Here is a 17,024-nt window from a genome sequence, read left to right on the forward strand (position 1 = left end):
GTCAAAGGTTGATTAATTCTTACCTTAATTTCACTCTACCAAGAGCTTCTAGGTACCTATTCTCCTCATTAACCACCATTGCCGAGGAGACCAAACTGAAACAATCCACCTCAACATCCATAGGAACATCGTCACCAACCATGAACAACTTTGAACTTCTGTATGAAGTGAATTGTAATGGGAAGATTCCTGTTTCAAAGTACATTTCTAAGGAAACTGGTCTCACTGTGTGCATTGCTCATGTGGATGGTCCCATTGTTAATGGCTTCATTTGTTTAGGTAGGTACCGTTACGAGTACGAGTACGAGAGTAAAAAAGTAGAAGCAGATGCAGAGCTTTTACTTAGTACATAAAATGCCAACTTAAACTTAACTCGGGGCTAAGTCTATCTCTATATAAATTAATAGAAAGAAGAATTGAAAACGACCTAAAGGGATTTATTTATGAAAATAAATGTCCATTTTCATAATTCAGTATGGTGTTTAGGCAGGCTTGTTAATAAATGTGCTAATAATGTTAATAATTACAGATTATTGAGATATTGAAGGTATTTTCAGTTTTGAAGTACAGAAAAATCTCAAAATCACGGAAATCATGATCATGTCTCAATTCCCTGTTTTAATCTCTATTTTCATAGTATTGGCAACACAAAAATCTCGAACATATTGGAATTGGCAGTTCAATATGGAAACGAAATGGCAATTCGGACCCGAGTCTGAATTGCTTCCCGTGGCAATTCGGACTCCTGCCACAATGCGCCTGCGCAATCACAGGAAGTGTCGGAAGTGGAAGCTGGCTCGACAGTGAAGCGTGGTAGGGTGGGGGGAAGCTGCTCGTTCTCAGTTGTCAGTCTGTAGGAGGGCGAGTGAGCGAGCAAGTCGCGTTTTAGAACTCCCGTAGATGACTGCCTTCAAAAGCGGTGATCTATTATTCCCCTTTGTCTTACTTTTTCTTGAGTACTTTTTAATTGTAATTCTAGAACTTTTTGCTATCCAATTTCTCCATTTTTACTGGCGCTGATATGACCTAAATGAAATGTGATGCAAGCTCCTTAAAAAACAAAAACATAGATCTAAATAATCGTGGTCTTTGGGAGATTACAATTGTAGTCGCAATTATTAACGTTAACAATCAATTTGCCCTCGCATAGAAAAAGGAGTGTCTTTCTGTAATGATTGAAAGATTTATTTGATTTGCCATATAAGCGTGTTGCAAAAGATACATGAATGACATATCTCTACATTATATAATTTGCCATTTGCGGCCGCGAAAAAGTGCAATATGACTTTGGGCATTGAGCGTTTTATTTAAAAGGCAGTATAGGTCGGGCTTTGACAAAAGGCAGTGTCTTAATTCTTTTTTAATTAAAAAAATATGCTGTTCTATTTCTAAATATAAAAATAGAGGCGACTCTTGGCAGCAAGCCATGATATAGAGCCCCGCCACTGGGGTAGGGGCAGAGTACTGTCTAATACTAATATTATTAGATAATACTGGACTAGGTGCCTATTAATAAAATAAACACTGGTTGAATACGGAGAGAAAATGATCAACTGGTAATGGGTTGGGGATGGGGGGGGGGGGTGTAACCGAGGCGCTGGACGCAGGGGAGAACATGGTGATACGAGATCAAAGAGAAAAAGCCCCGGCTCTTGGGTTGTGGAAATGATTGTTGGGAGGGGGGGGGGGAGTCTGTGTCTGTGTGTGTGTGTGTGATTATTCTGTTTTTAATGAATTAGAGATACTCATGAGTGTGTGTGTGTTTAGGAAGACCAATACGGCTTCTATAGCTGCAAACGGAATAGTAACTGAGAGTTTCACTAATGATACTAATGATCATCATTTGGGCGCATTGCATTGCAGTATTCCTAATCGAAGAGCCATGGAGCTATTCAGACTCGACCCTGGTTAGCCACGGAGTTCTATTCAGTTTAGATTCGAGTCCGAATTGCCACGGGAAGCAATTCAGACTCGGGTCCGAATTGCCACGGGAAGCAATTCAGACCCGGGTCCGAATAGCCTTTCCCATATGGAAATCTCTCAAACTGGACATGCACACTTGTGTGTTCGAGAATATGAAACATAAAATTCCATCGCTCTCCATGTGGCCTTTTACTTTTAAGTCTAAGTGTTACACATGTGTGCACAATCGTATTATCAGCATCACCACTACTGCAACAACCACCTCATCATCATTACTAATACCTCCATCACCACATCATAATCACCTCCACCATTACTGCAACCATCACCACTACATCATCATCATTACTACCACCATTATTACAGCCACCTCCACATCGTCACCACTATTGCAACCACCACCACTATCATTTCACTATCAGTTTCACCAAAATTACTTTATCGTTATCACTACCGCCATTACTGTAACCACCACCACCACCATTATCATCATCATCACTACAACCATATCGATCATCACTACTACTATTACTACAACCACTACATCATCTCTGCCACCACTACTACAACCACCAATACATGATCATTATCTCAACTACCACTATTACAACTATCACCACAACTTATTATCTCTACTACCTCCACTACTACTATAACCACCAGCATAACCATTATTTCAACCACCACCACATCATAATTATCTCTACCACCTACAGAGCTATTTGTTTAATTTTATTAGACAATATCTGATTTTGGATTTGTTATTTTGTACCTACTGTACTTCAAATAGTCAGGAAAATGTGGGATTTTAAGTTACACCTAGAAATGTAAAATTTATTCTTTTTGTTATTGTTATGGATGCTCATAATTTGACAACAGAATGAAATGTATTTCATTGCACAGATCATGCAAAACTTAATTTTGGTATATATTTACAGTATGTTGTAGTTCTAATTATAGGGATTCGATTTGTTTGAATTCCTACTCACATTGAGTATTCAATGATATCCAGTACAACTCGGGCTCAACTACACCTCACATTCTGTGAACAGAGAAAAATCCTCCCTGCTTTTTTTCTTAATTGACGAAGTGAAATGCCTCTTACAAGATCAAAGAGAAAAAGCCACCAGCACTTGGATGGTGGAAATGGTTAAGAGGGTTGGGGGGGGGGTTAGTGACAATCAGCATGGGGGGGGGGGGGGAAGCAGGGGTGTACACATTATAGGTAATATATGACCAGAGGATGTATATATACATTTGTGTGTGTGTTTTTGTACCGATGTGTGTTTTTATTGTGGTTTTTTTTTTAAAATGCGAATACACCCAAATATGCAAAGAAACTAAAAAATGCAAAACATGCGATGAAAGGTAAAATTTGCGGCCGCATGGTTTGTATTTTTTTCTGGAGGGCCAGTGTAAGGCTGTAATTAATTCATACTTAAATTATATTAATAGACCTGTAAATTCTCAGTCAATTAACTGAAATCAGTCAATTTGTCAAATTCAAATATTTAAAAAAAGGAAAGAAAGAAAGAAATAAATTTTTAAAAAAAGAATTCACAAATCGTAGTCGAATGACCGTAAAGTAATTAGGAGTGTTCCACAGCGCTACGCATAACTCATGGGGACCGTTTATATTAACGATGTATAAATTGCCAAGACTAAGCGACGCTTTTTATAAAAGGCGTGTCTGAACACATCCCTGGGTATTTTCACACATCCTTCGTTAAATTATTTTTTCACTTTCCAAGCCCGTCGTGATCCCAACTGTAGCCAATTTTAACTGAGCCACCGAGCGATAAATTTCACTGTTTCATCTTAGCCAAAATTGACCACATTTACCTGGCGAGTCTCAAAAGTATGATAAAGTAAATTGCGAATGTTATGTAGACACCTTCAAATCGAAAGTTAGGATAGATTGCTACAAGCACATTTCGATTGCCTCACGTTGTAAACAAACTGGTTGACCGTTTCTTCACTGATTGGGTACCTGATTATAAGGAACAATGGTAAGTAGCCTAATTAATTCCTGTGCAAATCAGGACGTTTTCTGCCATTGTTTTGCTCAAGCCCAAGCGAGCTTGCTGTTTTGTAGCGATTTACCTTCATTTCGATTCTTTGAATTTTTCCGCTACCTACGCCTGCCGAAGTCTGAAGTTTCTTCTTGATAATTCACTTCTACTTAATAATTCAGTGTATTGGCCAGAAGTCATATTTATTTAAGTTTTTACTGATTTTACTGATCATTTACTGATTGAAAACCAAGTTTGCTCATTGCTACATTAGGCCTATTCTAATGTTCTCACAATGGCTTAGCTGTTCGTGGATCGCAATTCAGACTTGTCGAGCATCGATAAAGATGTGAGGAATAAATTCAATAGGTCATGGCTAGAAGTTAAAGATGATAATGGTGATTATTTTTCTGACTATGTAAAAAAAAATTCCAGAGGCAGGAATATGATTTTGATGAAGTCATCTTTACCTATATGAATGACATGCTTATTTAGCATTCCTTCTACATCAAATTATGGCAGTCATACTTCCAGTAAGAAATAACACCCACTATTTTAATGTATTGTATTTATCACTCTCCTCTCCAATGATGCCCTTATTTTTAAAAAAATAATTGAATCTTCAATTTGCCGAAGAGTTTCAGTCAATTTTTATAGAGCTCATTTACAGGTCTAATATTAGGAGTACAGGGAGGAGGATATTTGAAGGCTTGTTGAAGCTCACTGGCAATTGGAAAATAAATGATAGATTGTTTCATATATGGGTGATTGCTGAAGATTGTTGTGGGTTGTACCTAAAGGCTCCTACCCATCTGCTTTTCATGGAATCATTCTGCATAACCGGCCTACATTCTGCAATTCTGCATTCAAGGCAAAATTTCCGCATTTCACAATAGGAGGGAAATTAAACAAAATTCTATCTAATAAAAGTATCAGAGTGAATATGGCTGATCAGTATCATGGACGAGAATGCACTTTATCCCAAGTTTATGTTTTCCAACGCCATTATAACTTATAACTCATGGCAGATCCATTTGGCCTTGTGTCATGTGTGAGAAGCAGTGTACTGTGTTTCCAAAGTTCAATGGCATTGTTTTATAAATGTCTGTCTGGCTACTGAACAGATCTTTGTCTAGTGGTGACCTATTAAAAACAATTTTTTTTTTACATGATTGAGTTCAGAGCAGGGAATTATTCATTTTGTGGAAGGAAGACTGATTAAAGCTCTTGCCTGGGTCATGTCAATATTGATTCCGCTTTTTGGTCTCAAATTCCGCCTTTTCATCTTCTGATTCCTCTTTTGGGCTATTGAGGGTAGGTGCCTCTGTCTACCTATTATTCAGGTATTGGTTAACTGGATCAACTGGATCATATTGATATCTGTTGTGGAAAATTGCACTTTGGCTTTTTCTTAAAAAGGTTTTTAAGTTGCTTAATTTTTTTTTGTATGTGCTTCTAATAAAAATAAAGTGATGGTTTTGAATTTTTTGATCAGCAACTGAAGCCTTTGATGATGATGGACTCCCACATACATTGGAACACTTGGTATTTCTTGGAAGTGAGGATTTTCCTTACAAGGTAACTAGAATGTTTCCTTTTTATATAGACTAATCTGCCTGAAACTGTGACTTTGAAAAGTATTGAAAATGAAAGTGAATGAAACAGTTTGAAAATATAAAATATAAGTACAAAGTTCCTCACAAGAATCATTCTACAACTAAAATAAAAAACAACAAATAACGGCAATACGATGTAAACTAAAATATGTTAAAAATAGAAATTGAACATTTATATAGAACAATTTTCACGAAAGCGATTTACAAGGAATCCTAGCCAATAGCAGCACTTAACATTTGTAAGATAAGACATGAGGTGTGTGGCTCTATGTGGTCTTGTATGACATTCGTTTTCAGATCGGGAGGTGGGTTCAAGCCTCGCACAGCGCATAGTTGAGTCCTTGGAAAAGGCTCTTTACTCACATTCTCTCACCATACTCAGGTTTAAAGTGAGTACCTGGCCGTGGACAGATTTGTCTGTCAGAAAAAAAAATTGTAATATCGCCTTACAGGCGTCATGTCTCGTCCTACATGTTAAGTGTTGCTGTTGGTCAGGGACCCCTTGTAAAGCACTTTGAACACATGTAGTGGATATCCTTCTGTCCATTGAAGGGTAGATTTAGAATATAAATGTTTAGTATTTTGATGATGATGATGATTGTTATTATTATTATTATTATTATTATTATTATTATTATTATTATTATTATTATTATTATTATTATTATTATTATTATTATTATTATTATTATTATTATAATTATTATTATTATTATTATTATTATTATTATTATTATTATTATTATTATATTTATTATTTTTATTATTATTATTATTGTTGTTGTTACTATTATTATTATCATTATTATGCATATTTTACATTATTGTTCTACAATTTCATATCAAAGGGTGTTTTGGACCAGTTTGCAAACCGCTGCCTCGCATCAGGGACCAATGCCTGGACAGAGACTGACCACACATGTTACACCATGACCAATGCAGGCTCTGACGGCTTCCTAACTCTATTGCCGATTTACATGGACCATATATTATACCCAACTATTACAGTTAGTTGTTGAATTTTCTCTCATTATTCCTCGTCAGGTAACATAGTCTGTAGGTGCGCGCACATTAATCTGGCATTAGTGTGGCCAGATGGCAGTCACCAAGGTCAAATTAAGGACACCGGTCATTATGCAGTAGCAGATAATATTCTAAATAATCATTTGAGTCAACGGGTAAAAGAATTACTTACCCCTGCTTTGATTTAAAATAGGTTTGCAAGTTACTCATATATCTATTTGTAAATAATTGTTTTATAACTAGATTTGTCAATAATTCTGTGCTTGTTGGCAGAAATTAACATGAGCTGTACGGAACAATGTTAAGCCCCAATCCTATCTTCTTTTTTTTTTTTATTTATTCATCTGATACTCAGAAAACTGAGCTAAGAGTTAAAGCAGATTGCATTGATTTAAAATCTCAAAAATGTCATTAAGTGACCAAAATGAATCTTTGAGACAGCATATTCAAAAGATTGTTTCAATGAGATGTCCACAGTGGTTCATATTGCCACAAGTATAAAAATAAATAATTCGAAATAATAAGTACGAAATGCTTATTCGCAGTAGTATTGCGAATAGTGGGGCCACCATGGAACCACTATTCATAGTAGTAGAAGCGCTCTCCTGTCTCTGAAAATTAGTTTTTGACCCCTCATTGAAAACAACACTATTTTTTGTTCAACATATACTACTGCGAATAATGATTACGACCACCATCTACTATTCGCAGTACTACTGTGAAAAGAGGAAATCACTATTCGCATAACTACTGAGAATAGAGGTGGCCAATTAGTAAATACATTAATACAATTATTTTCTACAGGAATCGGGCTACATCACAGAGGTGCATCACATCGATGGTAATGGAGACGACGGGGGTATTGTTTACTGTGAGATGCAGGCAAGGGAGAACAGCGGAGAGAGTCGAACTCTTCTGGCATTGCTACGTGCCATATACCCAGGGCATTGTGGGTACAAGAGTGAGACCGGAGGAATTATGAGAAATCTGAGGGAAAGCACTTCTCATGAAAAGGTATGACATAAAAATGGAGATTTAATTTTCTCCTTAAAGTAGTCCTTCATGGCCAGATTAGGTCCGTCGAGCTGGAGTTTAGGTCTATAGCGTGAAATGGAGATTAGCAATTGCTTGCTACTCTTTTTAAAAATACATCTGATGAAAAAATATAGCAGGACACATATCTTGAGTTATGAATTAACATTCATGCCCTCTCTTCCCTCTTTTAACATTGATGCATCCCATTAGAAATAACATTTATTGATGAAATAGCTATTTATTGTACATTTCTTCTTGAAATGAAAATATGGAGAAAAAATTATGCAGTTTCCCGGTTTGATATGAAAATTTAAGGCATACAAAGGTTATTGATTGGCATGTCTGGAGTAACATGTGACCCGTCGTCTCAAAACGGTATTATGTCAGAACGAACCAGGTGCTTAAATGCCGAAGTAAATGTTAAACTGGTCCAAAATATAAATTGTTGTTATAAACTCAACACAAGTCTGATATTTCTTGATATAAATTCAATTTTCAACATCTTAACCAAACCACTTAATACCGTTTTGAGCCGAAGGATCACAAATGAGGAAAGTGATAGGATTTAGAGCAGAGCTAGAGTCTGTATCTTTTCTTGTGAAGAGAAGAAGTTGGAGGTGGACTGGCTATGTCCTTCGGTTGAACCATGATGCTATGCCAAGGGTCGCCCTAATTTGGAACCAACAGGGAACAAAGAGGAGAGTGAGACCCTTGGAGACGTGGAGCAAGGTTGCCAATTTTCCATATTTTTTACGGAATTCAGAATGTTATAAACCCTCAGTATATTTTCCAATCATCTGCTAAATGGAAAAAAACTAAGAACATAATGTCTTTTTACTGCGGCTATGTGGTCTAGTGGTATGACACTCGTTTCGGACCGGAAGGTCCTGGGTTCGAGTCTTGCTCGACGTATAGTTGAGTCCTTGGAGAAGGCTCTTTACTCGCATTCTCTCACTATACTCAGGTGTAAAACGAGTACCTGGCCGTTTACAGCGTTGTCTCTGTCCTGTCCTAAATGTTAAATGTTGTTGTTGGCCAGGGACCCCTCGTAAAGTGCTTTGAGCACATTTAATGGATATTGCGTGATATGAAAGCTCAATTAAAAAAAAACAACAAAAACTGGAGTCCAATATCCCGAAAGGGGTCCGTTTATGTGTTTGCATAAAAGTTCAGTAAAACATTGCCCTCTGAATTGGTAACCCTGGTGGAGGAGGAACCGAGAGTATGACACAAATGCCCAGAAGTGGATGTGGGAACAGATGCCAAAGATGACAGCAGACTGTGATAGGTGGAGATCTAAACAAAAAATGTTGAACTTTTATATAGCGCAATATCCATTAAACATGCTCAAAGCACTTTACAAGGGGTCCCTGGCCAACAGTTACACATAACATGTAGGACGAGACATGACGCCTGTTGGGCGATATTACAATTTACAAAGACAATGCTGTTAACGGCTAGGTACTCATTTTACACCTGAGTATGATGAGAGAATGTGAGTAAAGAGCCTTCTCCGAGGACTCAACTATGCGCTGAGCGAGGCTCGAACCCAGGACCTTCTGATCGGCAAGCGAGTGTCATACCACAAGACCACATAGCCTCACATCTACTGTGTCAGCCTTATGTGCGACTGAAGTACCATCAGGACAATATAAGTAATGGTTTTCAATGTTTGGCACAAAAGTGACCTTATTTTAGTAACAATCTTATATTTGGACTAAATGTGATTGGTACAATGTTGTTTTCCTTCCCCAGGTTAAGCAATACCACAAAGATTTTTACAGACCAGAAAATATTTGTCTCATCATCAGTGGAGTCGTCAAACCTGAGGATGTTTTCCGTGCTCTTGATCCAGTGGAGAAGAAGATCATGTCAAAGGTTGTGACCTATAAGTAAATTGTGGGTGGTGATGGTGGGGGGGTATGACAGTCGTCTTCAGACTGGAAACATACTTAGGTGTAAAATGAGTACCTCTCCGTTAACAGCGGAAAAAAAATTTAACAGGGGTCTTGTCTTGTCCTACTTGTTAAGTGCTGCTGTTGGTTAGGGACACCTTTTGCTTTAAGCATTTTTAGTGGACATTGCATTATAAAAATGCTCAAGTTTTTGTGGGTTTTTAAAAAAATATTTTTTCTGATATCCCTTTCTAGCGGCTTTTCTGTTCTTGTCCATGAACGAAATTGTGGCATCCAATAGTGTTTAGTTGATTTCTCCCTAAATTATCTGGTCACTTCTTATATTGTTTACTTTCCGGTTTCCTACTTCCGATTTGAGTAACAGTCACTTTGTCTTTGATTAAACTTCTAATCTTATCTTTCACTTGTCGTTGGCATTCCTTTCTTTATAACAAAGTAAGATCGTAACATTCTCACATCTTACAAATCACTTTAATTTACTTGGACTATGACTTGAGTTTTTTGGAGGTTTTTTCTGGGTTTGCTTTTTTTTGTTTGTTTCTTTTTAAAATTATTATTTACCTTGTGTGATATTAGCAATTCTACCAAGTTTTGACCTCTAAAGATTTTAAAAAATTACAACTTCAAGTTGGCAGTCTGCTGGTAACTAAAAGAATTTCCATGTTTTGTCATATATATTTATTTTGTTTGTTATTGTTGTCTCTTATCTCATGAGCGTTTGAACTTGTGCTCTTTGGTCTAATACCATCTTTTTGTTGTTTTTGTTTAAGGTCCATTTTACTCCACCTTGTAATATCGCCAAACAGGCGCCTTGCCTCGTTCTACATGTTATGTGTTACTGTTGGTCAGGGACCCCATTGTAAAGCACCTTGAGCATGTTTAGTGGATATTGCGTTATATAAGAGCTCAAGTTATATTTTAAAAGTTGATTTCTTTCAATGTCGTAACCTGTCTTGGTGTAAACTCATACATGTAATTAACTTATTTAATACAGGGCTCTAGACCAGAATTTACCCGTCCGTGGATGAGTGATGTTCCACCCCTCTCACAATCCGTACGCCAGACAGTTTTGTACCCATCTGAAGACGACGAGTATGGAATGTGTCTGATTGGATTTAGGGGACCACGATCTAAGGTAAACATGTGTTGATTCAGGTCATTTATTATGGATTCATGGTCAATTTTCTTCAAAAGAGGTATTGGATTTTTTAATGACATTATTACAGAGAATTCAGTGTGTTTCTGTGATGTTGTTCAGGTACGATCTTGGGACTCACAACACACCTCTCACTAATTATGCCAGTGCCGATGATTAAATGCTTTTATAGTAAAGGAATTTGCGCTATAGATAGAATGCGCTTGGCCAAGAAGTTCACAACATTGCCATCCGGAAGTATAACGGACCAACACACAAACTCTGTGTAACCATGAACTTTTATAGTCTGGTTAATACAGTTTAGTGAGAACAACTCACAAACGCGGATGGCAAAAACAATAACAAAGGCCTGAGTGACGTCATCTGCATACTATCTATATGCCCAACATTGTTTTGGCTGCTGGGTCTACATACCAGTCAACCTTTCCGTTTTTGGCAGAATCCGCTTTTCGTTATTCCGCCATTGTCTTTAAAATTCCGATTTTCAAAAATGATGATCATGGTAAGAAGACAAAAAAATGATGTGTGTGTGTGTGTGTGTAGATAGGTGGGTGGGGGGATGAAAAAGGTGATATGTTGTTTTTATGATTGTCAAAGGGAGATAAGTAGGAAAATTAATTGCAATCCCCCTCCCCCTCCTTTTCCCCATTCCATTACCTAACAAATCTGATAAAACTGGTGGTCATTTTGATAGGGAATTATACATTTTTGACAAAATTCCTATTTTTTATCTCAAATTCCTATTTTCTGACATTCTGATTCCACTTTTGGAATGTGAAAGGTTGGCAGGTCTGGGGCTATTAAATCTGGCAGAGATTGCTTTGCCCTATTCATTTGGTAGCAAAGGTTGTGGCTGTCTATTTAACTCTTCCAAACTGGGATCAACCAGTCCTTTTTTTTTCTATCAATTTTTCCTAAAGAGACCTCTTTCTTTTTATTGCCCTTTCTCTTTATAAAACCAAGGAATTTTATTTGTCTTTCTTTCTTAGTTTTTATTGATTAAGTTCTCTTTATCAGATATTTGAGCTAAAAATGAGGAAATAAAAAAAAAAAAAGATAAATAAAATTCCCTTTATTTATCCCCAAATGGAAATTTGTGTCTTTTAGGTCTATTCCAAAAGAAGACTGGAACAACCCAGGCATCAGCTGCAGTGCAGCCATGCAAAGTGAGGCCAGGGCAGCATGACAGGTTCAAGGCCATACAGCGCGGTGGATAGTCAAACTCGATACCTTTCAGATACGAAGCAAAGACCGTACTGCTGAGCCAAGATGATATTTTATTCCTTGTAAATCATCTCTCTGTTATGTATTATTATATTTGTTATTTTGAATGTATAATGTAAGTGTTTGAGTGTATTCCTCTTTGTTGGATCTTGTGCTTATGTCTGGATGAGACTTAAAGGTGATCTCAAACTAAGTGCACTGGTGGTATGATCTCTATCCGTTCCCAGTTCCTCTTTGTCATACTTTCTCTTGGGTGCTTTAATTGTAATTCTAGAACTTTTTACTATCCCATTTCCTTCCTTTTTACTGGTGCTGATATAACCTAAATGTGTTGCAAGAGCCGTAAAACCCTTAAAAACAAAAAAAAAAAAAAAAATGGTGCCTAGATGCTATTTTTTAGCTTCTCCGCTTAATTGACACTTTTAGCTGAACTCCCGAGGGAGTCTACTGTAATTTTTTTTTTTTTAATTTTCTTTTAAATCTAGGAATTGTATGAACACGTGAGCCTGAGTGTCTTGACAGACTATTTGGATCAAACCCCCATAGCCCCCATCAACAGAGACATGGTGGAGATAGACGATCCCTATGCTGGAGAGGTAGGATCTATTTGCACTCTTCACTATGTTATAAAAGTTGGAATAAGTTTGTATGAAACTGTACCAATCAAAGCAGAGAGAAAAATACAAGAAAAATCTATCCTAAAAAATTAGCCTGCCAGTCGAGTCAGGCTATGTGGTCTCGTGGTATGACACTCGCTTTAGGATCGGAAGGTCCTGGGTTCGAGCCTTGCTCAGTGCATAGTTGAGTCCTTGGAAAAGGTTTTTTACTCACATTCTCTCACCATACTCAGGTGTAAAATGAGTACCTGGCCGTCAACAGTGTTGTCTCTGTTCGGAAAAAAAAAAATTGTAATATCGCCTAACAGGCGTAATGTCTCGTCCTCCACGTTAAGTGTCGCTGTTGGTCAGAGACTCCTTGTAAAGCGCTTTGATTATGTTTAGTGGATATTGCGCTATATAAAAGCTCAATTTTTTTTCTTGTATTTTGTCTGGCAGTGTTCCATACACACCTTTTCAGATATTTATCTGACACCAGTGTCTGTTCTCTGATTTGTTGCTATATCATAAAAAACAATTTTTTGATAAAGAAGAAACATCATTAAATATGTTCATAGTGCTTTACAAGGGGTCCATAACAAACAGTAGTATAGGATGAGACATGATGCTTATAAAGCCATAATGTAATTTCCTTTTTAACACATGCAATGCTGTTACCAGCGAGGTACTCATTTTACACCTGAATATGTGAAAAAATGTGTCAGTGAATGGCATAATCAGTCGGAACGTGAAAATTTTGGATTTGCATTTTTTAACTTTTTTTTTCATTTTCTGAAAGAATATGCTCTTTAGAACATTTAAATCTTTATTTGAAGTAAATCGGGTGATTTTTCATGAAGTTATGGTCAGATGTATGGGAAAGGTATCCAGCATCTTTCCTCAAATTTTATACTTTTTCAACCTGACTAGCTGCAAAAAATATTTAGAAATGAAATTAAGCTTTGATATTTCCCGAAGATGTACAGAAAGGGTTGATTTAATCATTTATGACAAGAACTCATTTTTGATTAAAATTGACCTTCTAACTAAACTTGGTAATATCTCAGTTCAAACCTTTTCACCATCCGACTGATTATGTCATTCACTCTAACAAAAGAAAATAAATATAATAGACAAGAATAACCCAGATGTAATGTCAGTCTCAGTACTGAATCATATTATAATAGACAAGAATAACCCAGATGTAATGTCAGTCTCAGTACTGAATCATATACACACAAAAAGTGTAAGAATTCTTACTCAAGGAGGAAAAAGTACTTGATGCTGAAAACAGAGATCGATTCCCAAGTCCTGTGAGTGTCAGTGGTTTTTGTTGTCATCAGATCTAAAACTCAGAAAAGTGAGTGGAGCAGGCATTTATGTTGATAATAACTAGAAATGAAGTGAGCGGAGAAGTGCTAGAGGACAATAAAGAATAAAAACTTTGCAGCCATGGGGAGTTGAACCCACAACCTGACTGTTGTGTCACCTCTGCCAGGCCATAATATAAATAAAATAAGATAAGATTCCCTTTATTCATCCCATAGGGGAAATTTGTCTCCAGGGTCTATTCCAAGGGAAGACTGGAATTACCCAGCGCAGTCATCATCATCATCATTGCCTTTTCACCCCGGGTCAGGCTATAGGCCACAGACAAACAGTTTCCATCCTTGTCTATCCTGGCCATTAACAGCGTTGTCTGTCTCTGACCAAAAACAATTGTAATATTGCCTAACGGGCATCATCTCCCGTCCTACATGTTAAATGTTGCTGTAGGTCAGGGACCCCTTGTAAAGCGCTTTGAGCATGTTTAGTGGATATTGCTCTATAAAAAGGCTCAATTTATTTATTTATTTATTTAAGTTCTAAAACATCTTCCAGTTTTAAAATTCGTATATATACTGGTAATCTCTGCCTTTAGTGTCGTGATGTTGCATTATATCTATTTATTCTGACAGGCTGCCTTCCACATCATCGAGAACTCTGAGATGACTGTTTATGTCAACTTTGAAAATGCAGATTGTGATAAATTGAAAGACATCGAGGAAGTGTGAGTCCCCTGTTTTGGGAAATGTGTCTTTTATGTTGTCATTGAAGAAGAAGAAGGAGAAGAGAGTTGAAGAGGAGAAAAAAAATTGAAGAAGGGTGAAGTGAAGAAAAAAGTGAAAGATAATAATAGTAGTAATAACAATAATAATAATAATAATGATAAAGATGGTTATAATAATAATAACAATAATAATAATAATAAAGATAATAATAATAATAATAATAATAATAAAGATAAATAATAATAAAGATAAATAATAATAATAATGATAATAAGCACTTATATAGCGCTTAATCCATAGGCACTTTACAAAAAATAAAACCCACTCATGCATGCTAAGAACATGAAGGAAGAGTAGAATGAGGAGGATAAGGGAACAAGACATGAAAACAGTAGAAAAGGAGGAGGAGATGAAACAGGAGGGGGAGCGAGCATAGGCAGTAGGGGTTGTGATATCTTAAGAATAATAATAAATAATCTAGTATTTTATGATTTGCAAAACACATTTTTATATTGAATTGAATAAGCTTTGTTGTTTACATTTTCAAAAGATTATTTCTATTCATTTGTTTATTTATTAATTCATTTAATTAATCATTCAACTTTTGTTTTGTTTACTTATGATCCAATGTCTAGACTCATGCGTGTGCTGACAAAAATCGCAAATGGAGAGGAGGCTATTGATATGAACCGAATGCATTCTGTCATACAACGCAGGAAGTTGGATACTCTCAGCGGCGTAAGTCATTTGTTTATTTATTTATTCATTTGTGTCAGTAATAATCAGTCGGAAGGTGAAAATTTTGGGTTTGCATTTTTTTGCATTTTCTGAAGAATATGCTCCCAAGAGCATTTTAATTTTTTATTTGAAGTAAATCAGGTGCTTTTTCATGAAGTTATGGTCAGATGTATGGGAAAGTTACTCAGCAACTTTTCTCGAATTTCATACTTTTTCAACATGTCTAGCTGTAAAAAATATTTAGAAGTGAAAAGTGACCAATCATCTCAAACCAGCATTAAGTGGGAGTGATCCTGACATTTAAAAGTCAAATTTGATCTTGTATAGTTTGAAGGGGGCGCCCCGATAGCTCAGTTTGTTGAGCACTTGCTTCACACTCAAAGGGACCAATATTGATTTTGGGTATAGAGATTTTTTTTTCCTGATCCCCCTAAAAACCCAGCAGTGATAGGGTAGCTGGGTCTGTTAGATCTGGTGGAAAGTACTTTTGCGATAGACTAGCATTCTGTCCAAAGGGTAGCAAGCAGTTGCCATAGTCCATTTCATGTTATAAAAATCGGGATAAACTCATGGATCTTAATGGCTCTGAAGGGCTACTTCTTAAAAGACAGTTTGAGTTTAAATATGAATGTCCACATTCAAGGGAGTGAATTTATTTTTGTCTTAAACTTTAAAAAATGCGGATTTACTAACTCGTATTATTCTTACTTTTTTACTCTGTACAATAAAGGTATGCTCTGTATTATTGTACATAAATGTGTAGCCAGTGCCAAATGTATTTGCAGTCTTGATGGGTTCCAATGACGGACACAAGCGGAATCGGAACAATTTCTGCGTAGACAGTGCTGTTCCGACTAATCGGTTTGCATTGTAATAATATGAAAAAGTAACCTAACAAAATGATGACAAATGTTGGATGTCTGATTTCGATATTAGGAAAAAAAATAATAAAATATAAGAGAAAAGATTTTTTAGAAATAATTAAAAAAAAATATTGGACTGTGGTCAAGTTAATATGTTTCGTTGAGGAAACTAAAAAACTATAGTCTTTTAAGTCTTTTTTTAAACCCAAAATTTCGTTTTTCTGATCATTTTAAGTTGAAACTTACTTTTTAAAAATAGATGCCAGTTGGAAGGTGATTGGTCAAATGCGACATGCACTTATTTACAGGGCTGAAAATCCAATTTCTTATGGGCTCATTGTTGAAATGGAAATCTCAAAAAATGACACATTAAATTGTCCATTACAACAATGTAAACTAGGCCCATAAGTGGGTTCGGATGTCAGACCTGCATATATGTCTATTATGTTTTTTCAAAATATTGGTGCAATCTTCATTGTCAATAACAAGTGCTTGTCATCATGATCAATGATCCTATTTTTACCCTCTCCACCCCTCATTCAGTTGGAGTACATGCCATCGGATACAGTCGCTTTCTTTGTCATCGGCCACTTCCTGTACGGAGAGAATAAAGAAGATGTAAGTATGGTTCATTCTGGCTGGATCTCAGTGTCGTGTTTAAATGATAGCCCTTAGGGTTTTTATTATTTTTTTTTTAGTGACAAATTAATTGAGGCAGGCTGATTTTTTTTTCAATGATTTTTTCTTCTATTTTTTTTTTTTTTTGCTTGTTACTTTCTTTATTATTAGCCACTTTTTGTTCGAAGAAGATGTAAGTATGAATCAGTCATGGCAGATCTCATGTTTTTTTTTAAAGCAATACATCAATTGA

The 17,024-nt window shown here is 36.3% G+C and overlaps 1 protein-coding gene across 3 annotated transcripts in view; it reads left to right on the top strand.

Annotated features, from left to right (window-relative positions):
• LOC144980127 (uncharacterized protein C05D11.1-like) overlaps positions 1-17,024 on the top strand; it is a 42,669-nt gene that overhangs the window by 124 nt on the left and 25,521 nt on the right. For all 3 annotated transcript variants that reach the window (XM_078927674.1, XM_078927676.1, XM_078927675.1), the window contains exons 1-10: positions 1-279; positions 5,431-5,513; positions 6,400-6,558; positions 7,379-7,588; positions 9,365-9,487; positions 10,520-10,660; positions 12,391-12,501; positions 14,460-14,551; positions 15,188-15,290; positions 16,697-16,771. The exon at positions 1-279 is cut by the window's left edge. In XM_078927674.1, the coding sequence (XP_078783800.1) occupies positions 1-279; positions 5,431-5,513; positions 6,400-6,558; positions 7,379-7,588; positions 9,365-9,487; positions 10,520-10,660; positions 12,391-12,501; positions 14,460-14,551; positions 15,188-15,290; positions 16,697-16,771 (1,376 nt within the window). The remainder of the gene's footprint in view (positions 280-5,430; positions 5,514-6,399; positions 6,559-7,378; positions 7,589-9,364; positions 9,488-10,519; positions 10,661-12,390; positions 12,502-14,459; positions 14,552-15,187; positions 15,291-16,696; positions 16,772-17,024) is intronic.

The sequence above is a fragment of the Berghia stephanieae genome, chromosome 9 (assembly GCF_034508935.2).
Source record: "Berghia stephanieae isolate SIO BIC M18660-M18661 chromosome 9, UCSD_Bste_1.3, whole genome shotgun sequence".
Taxonomy (NCBI): Eukaryota; Metazoa; Mollusca; class Gastropoda; order Nudibranchia; family Aeolidiidae; genus Berghia; species Berghia stephanieae.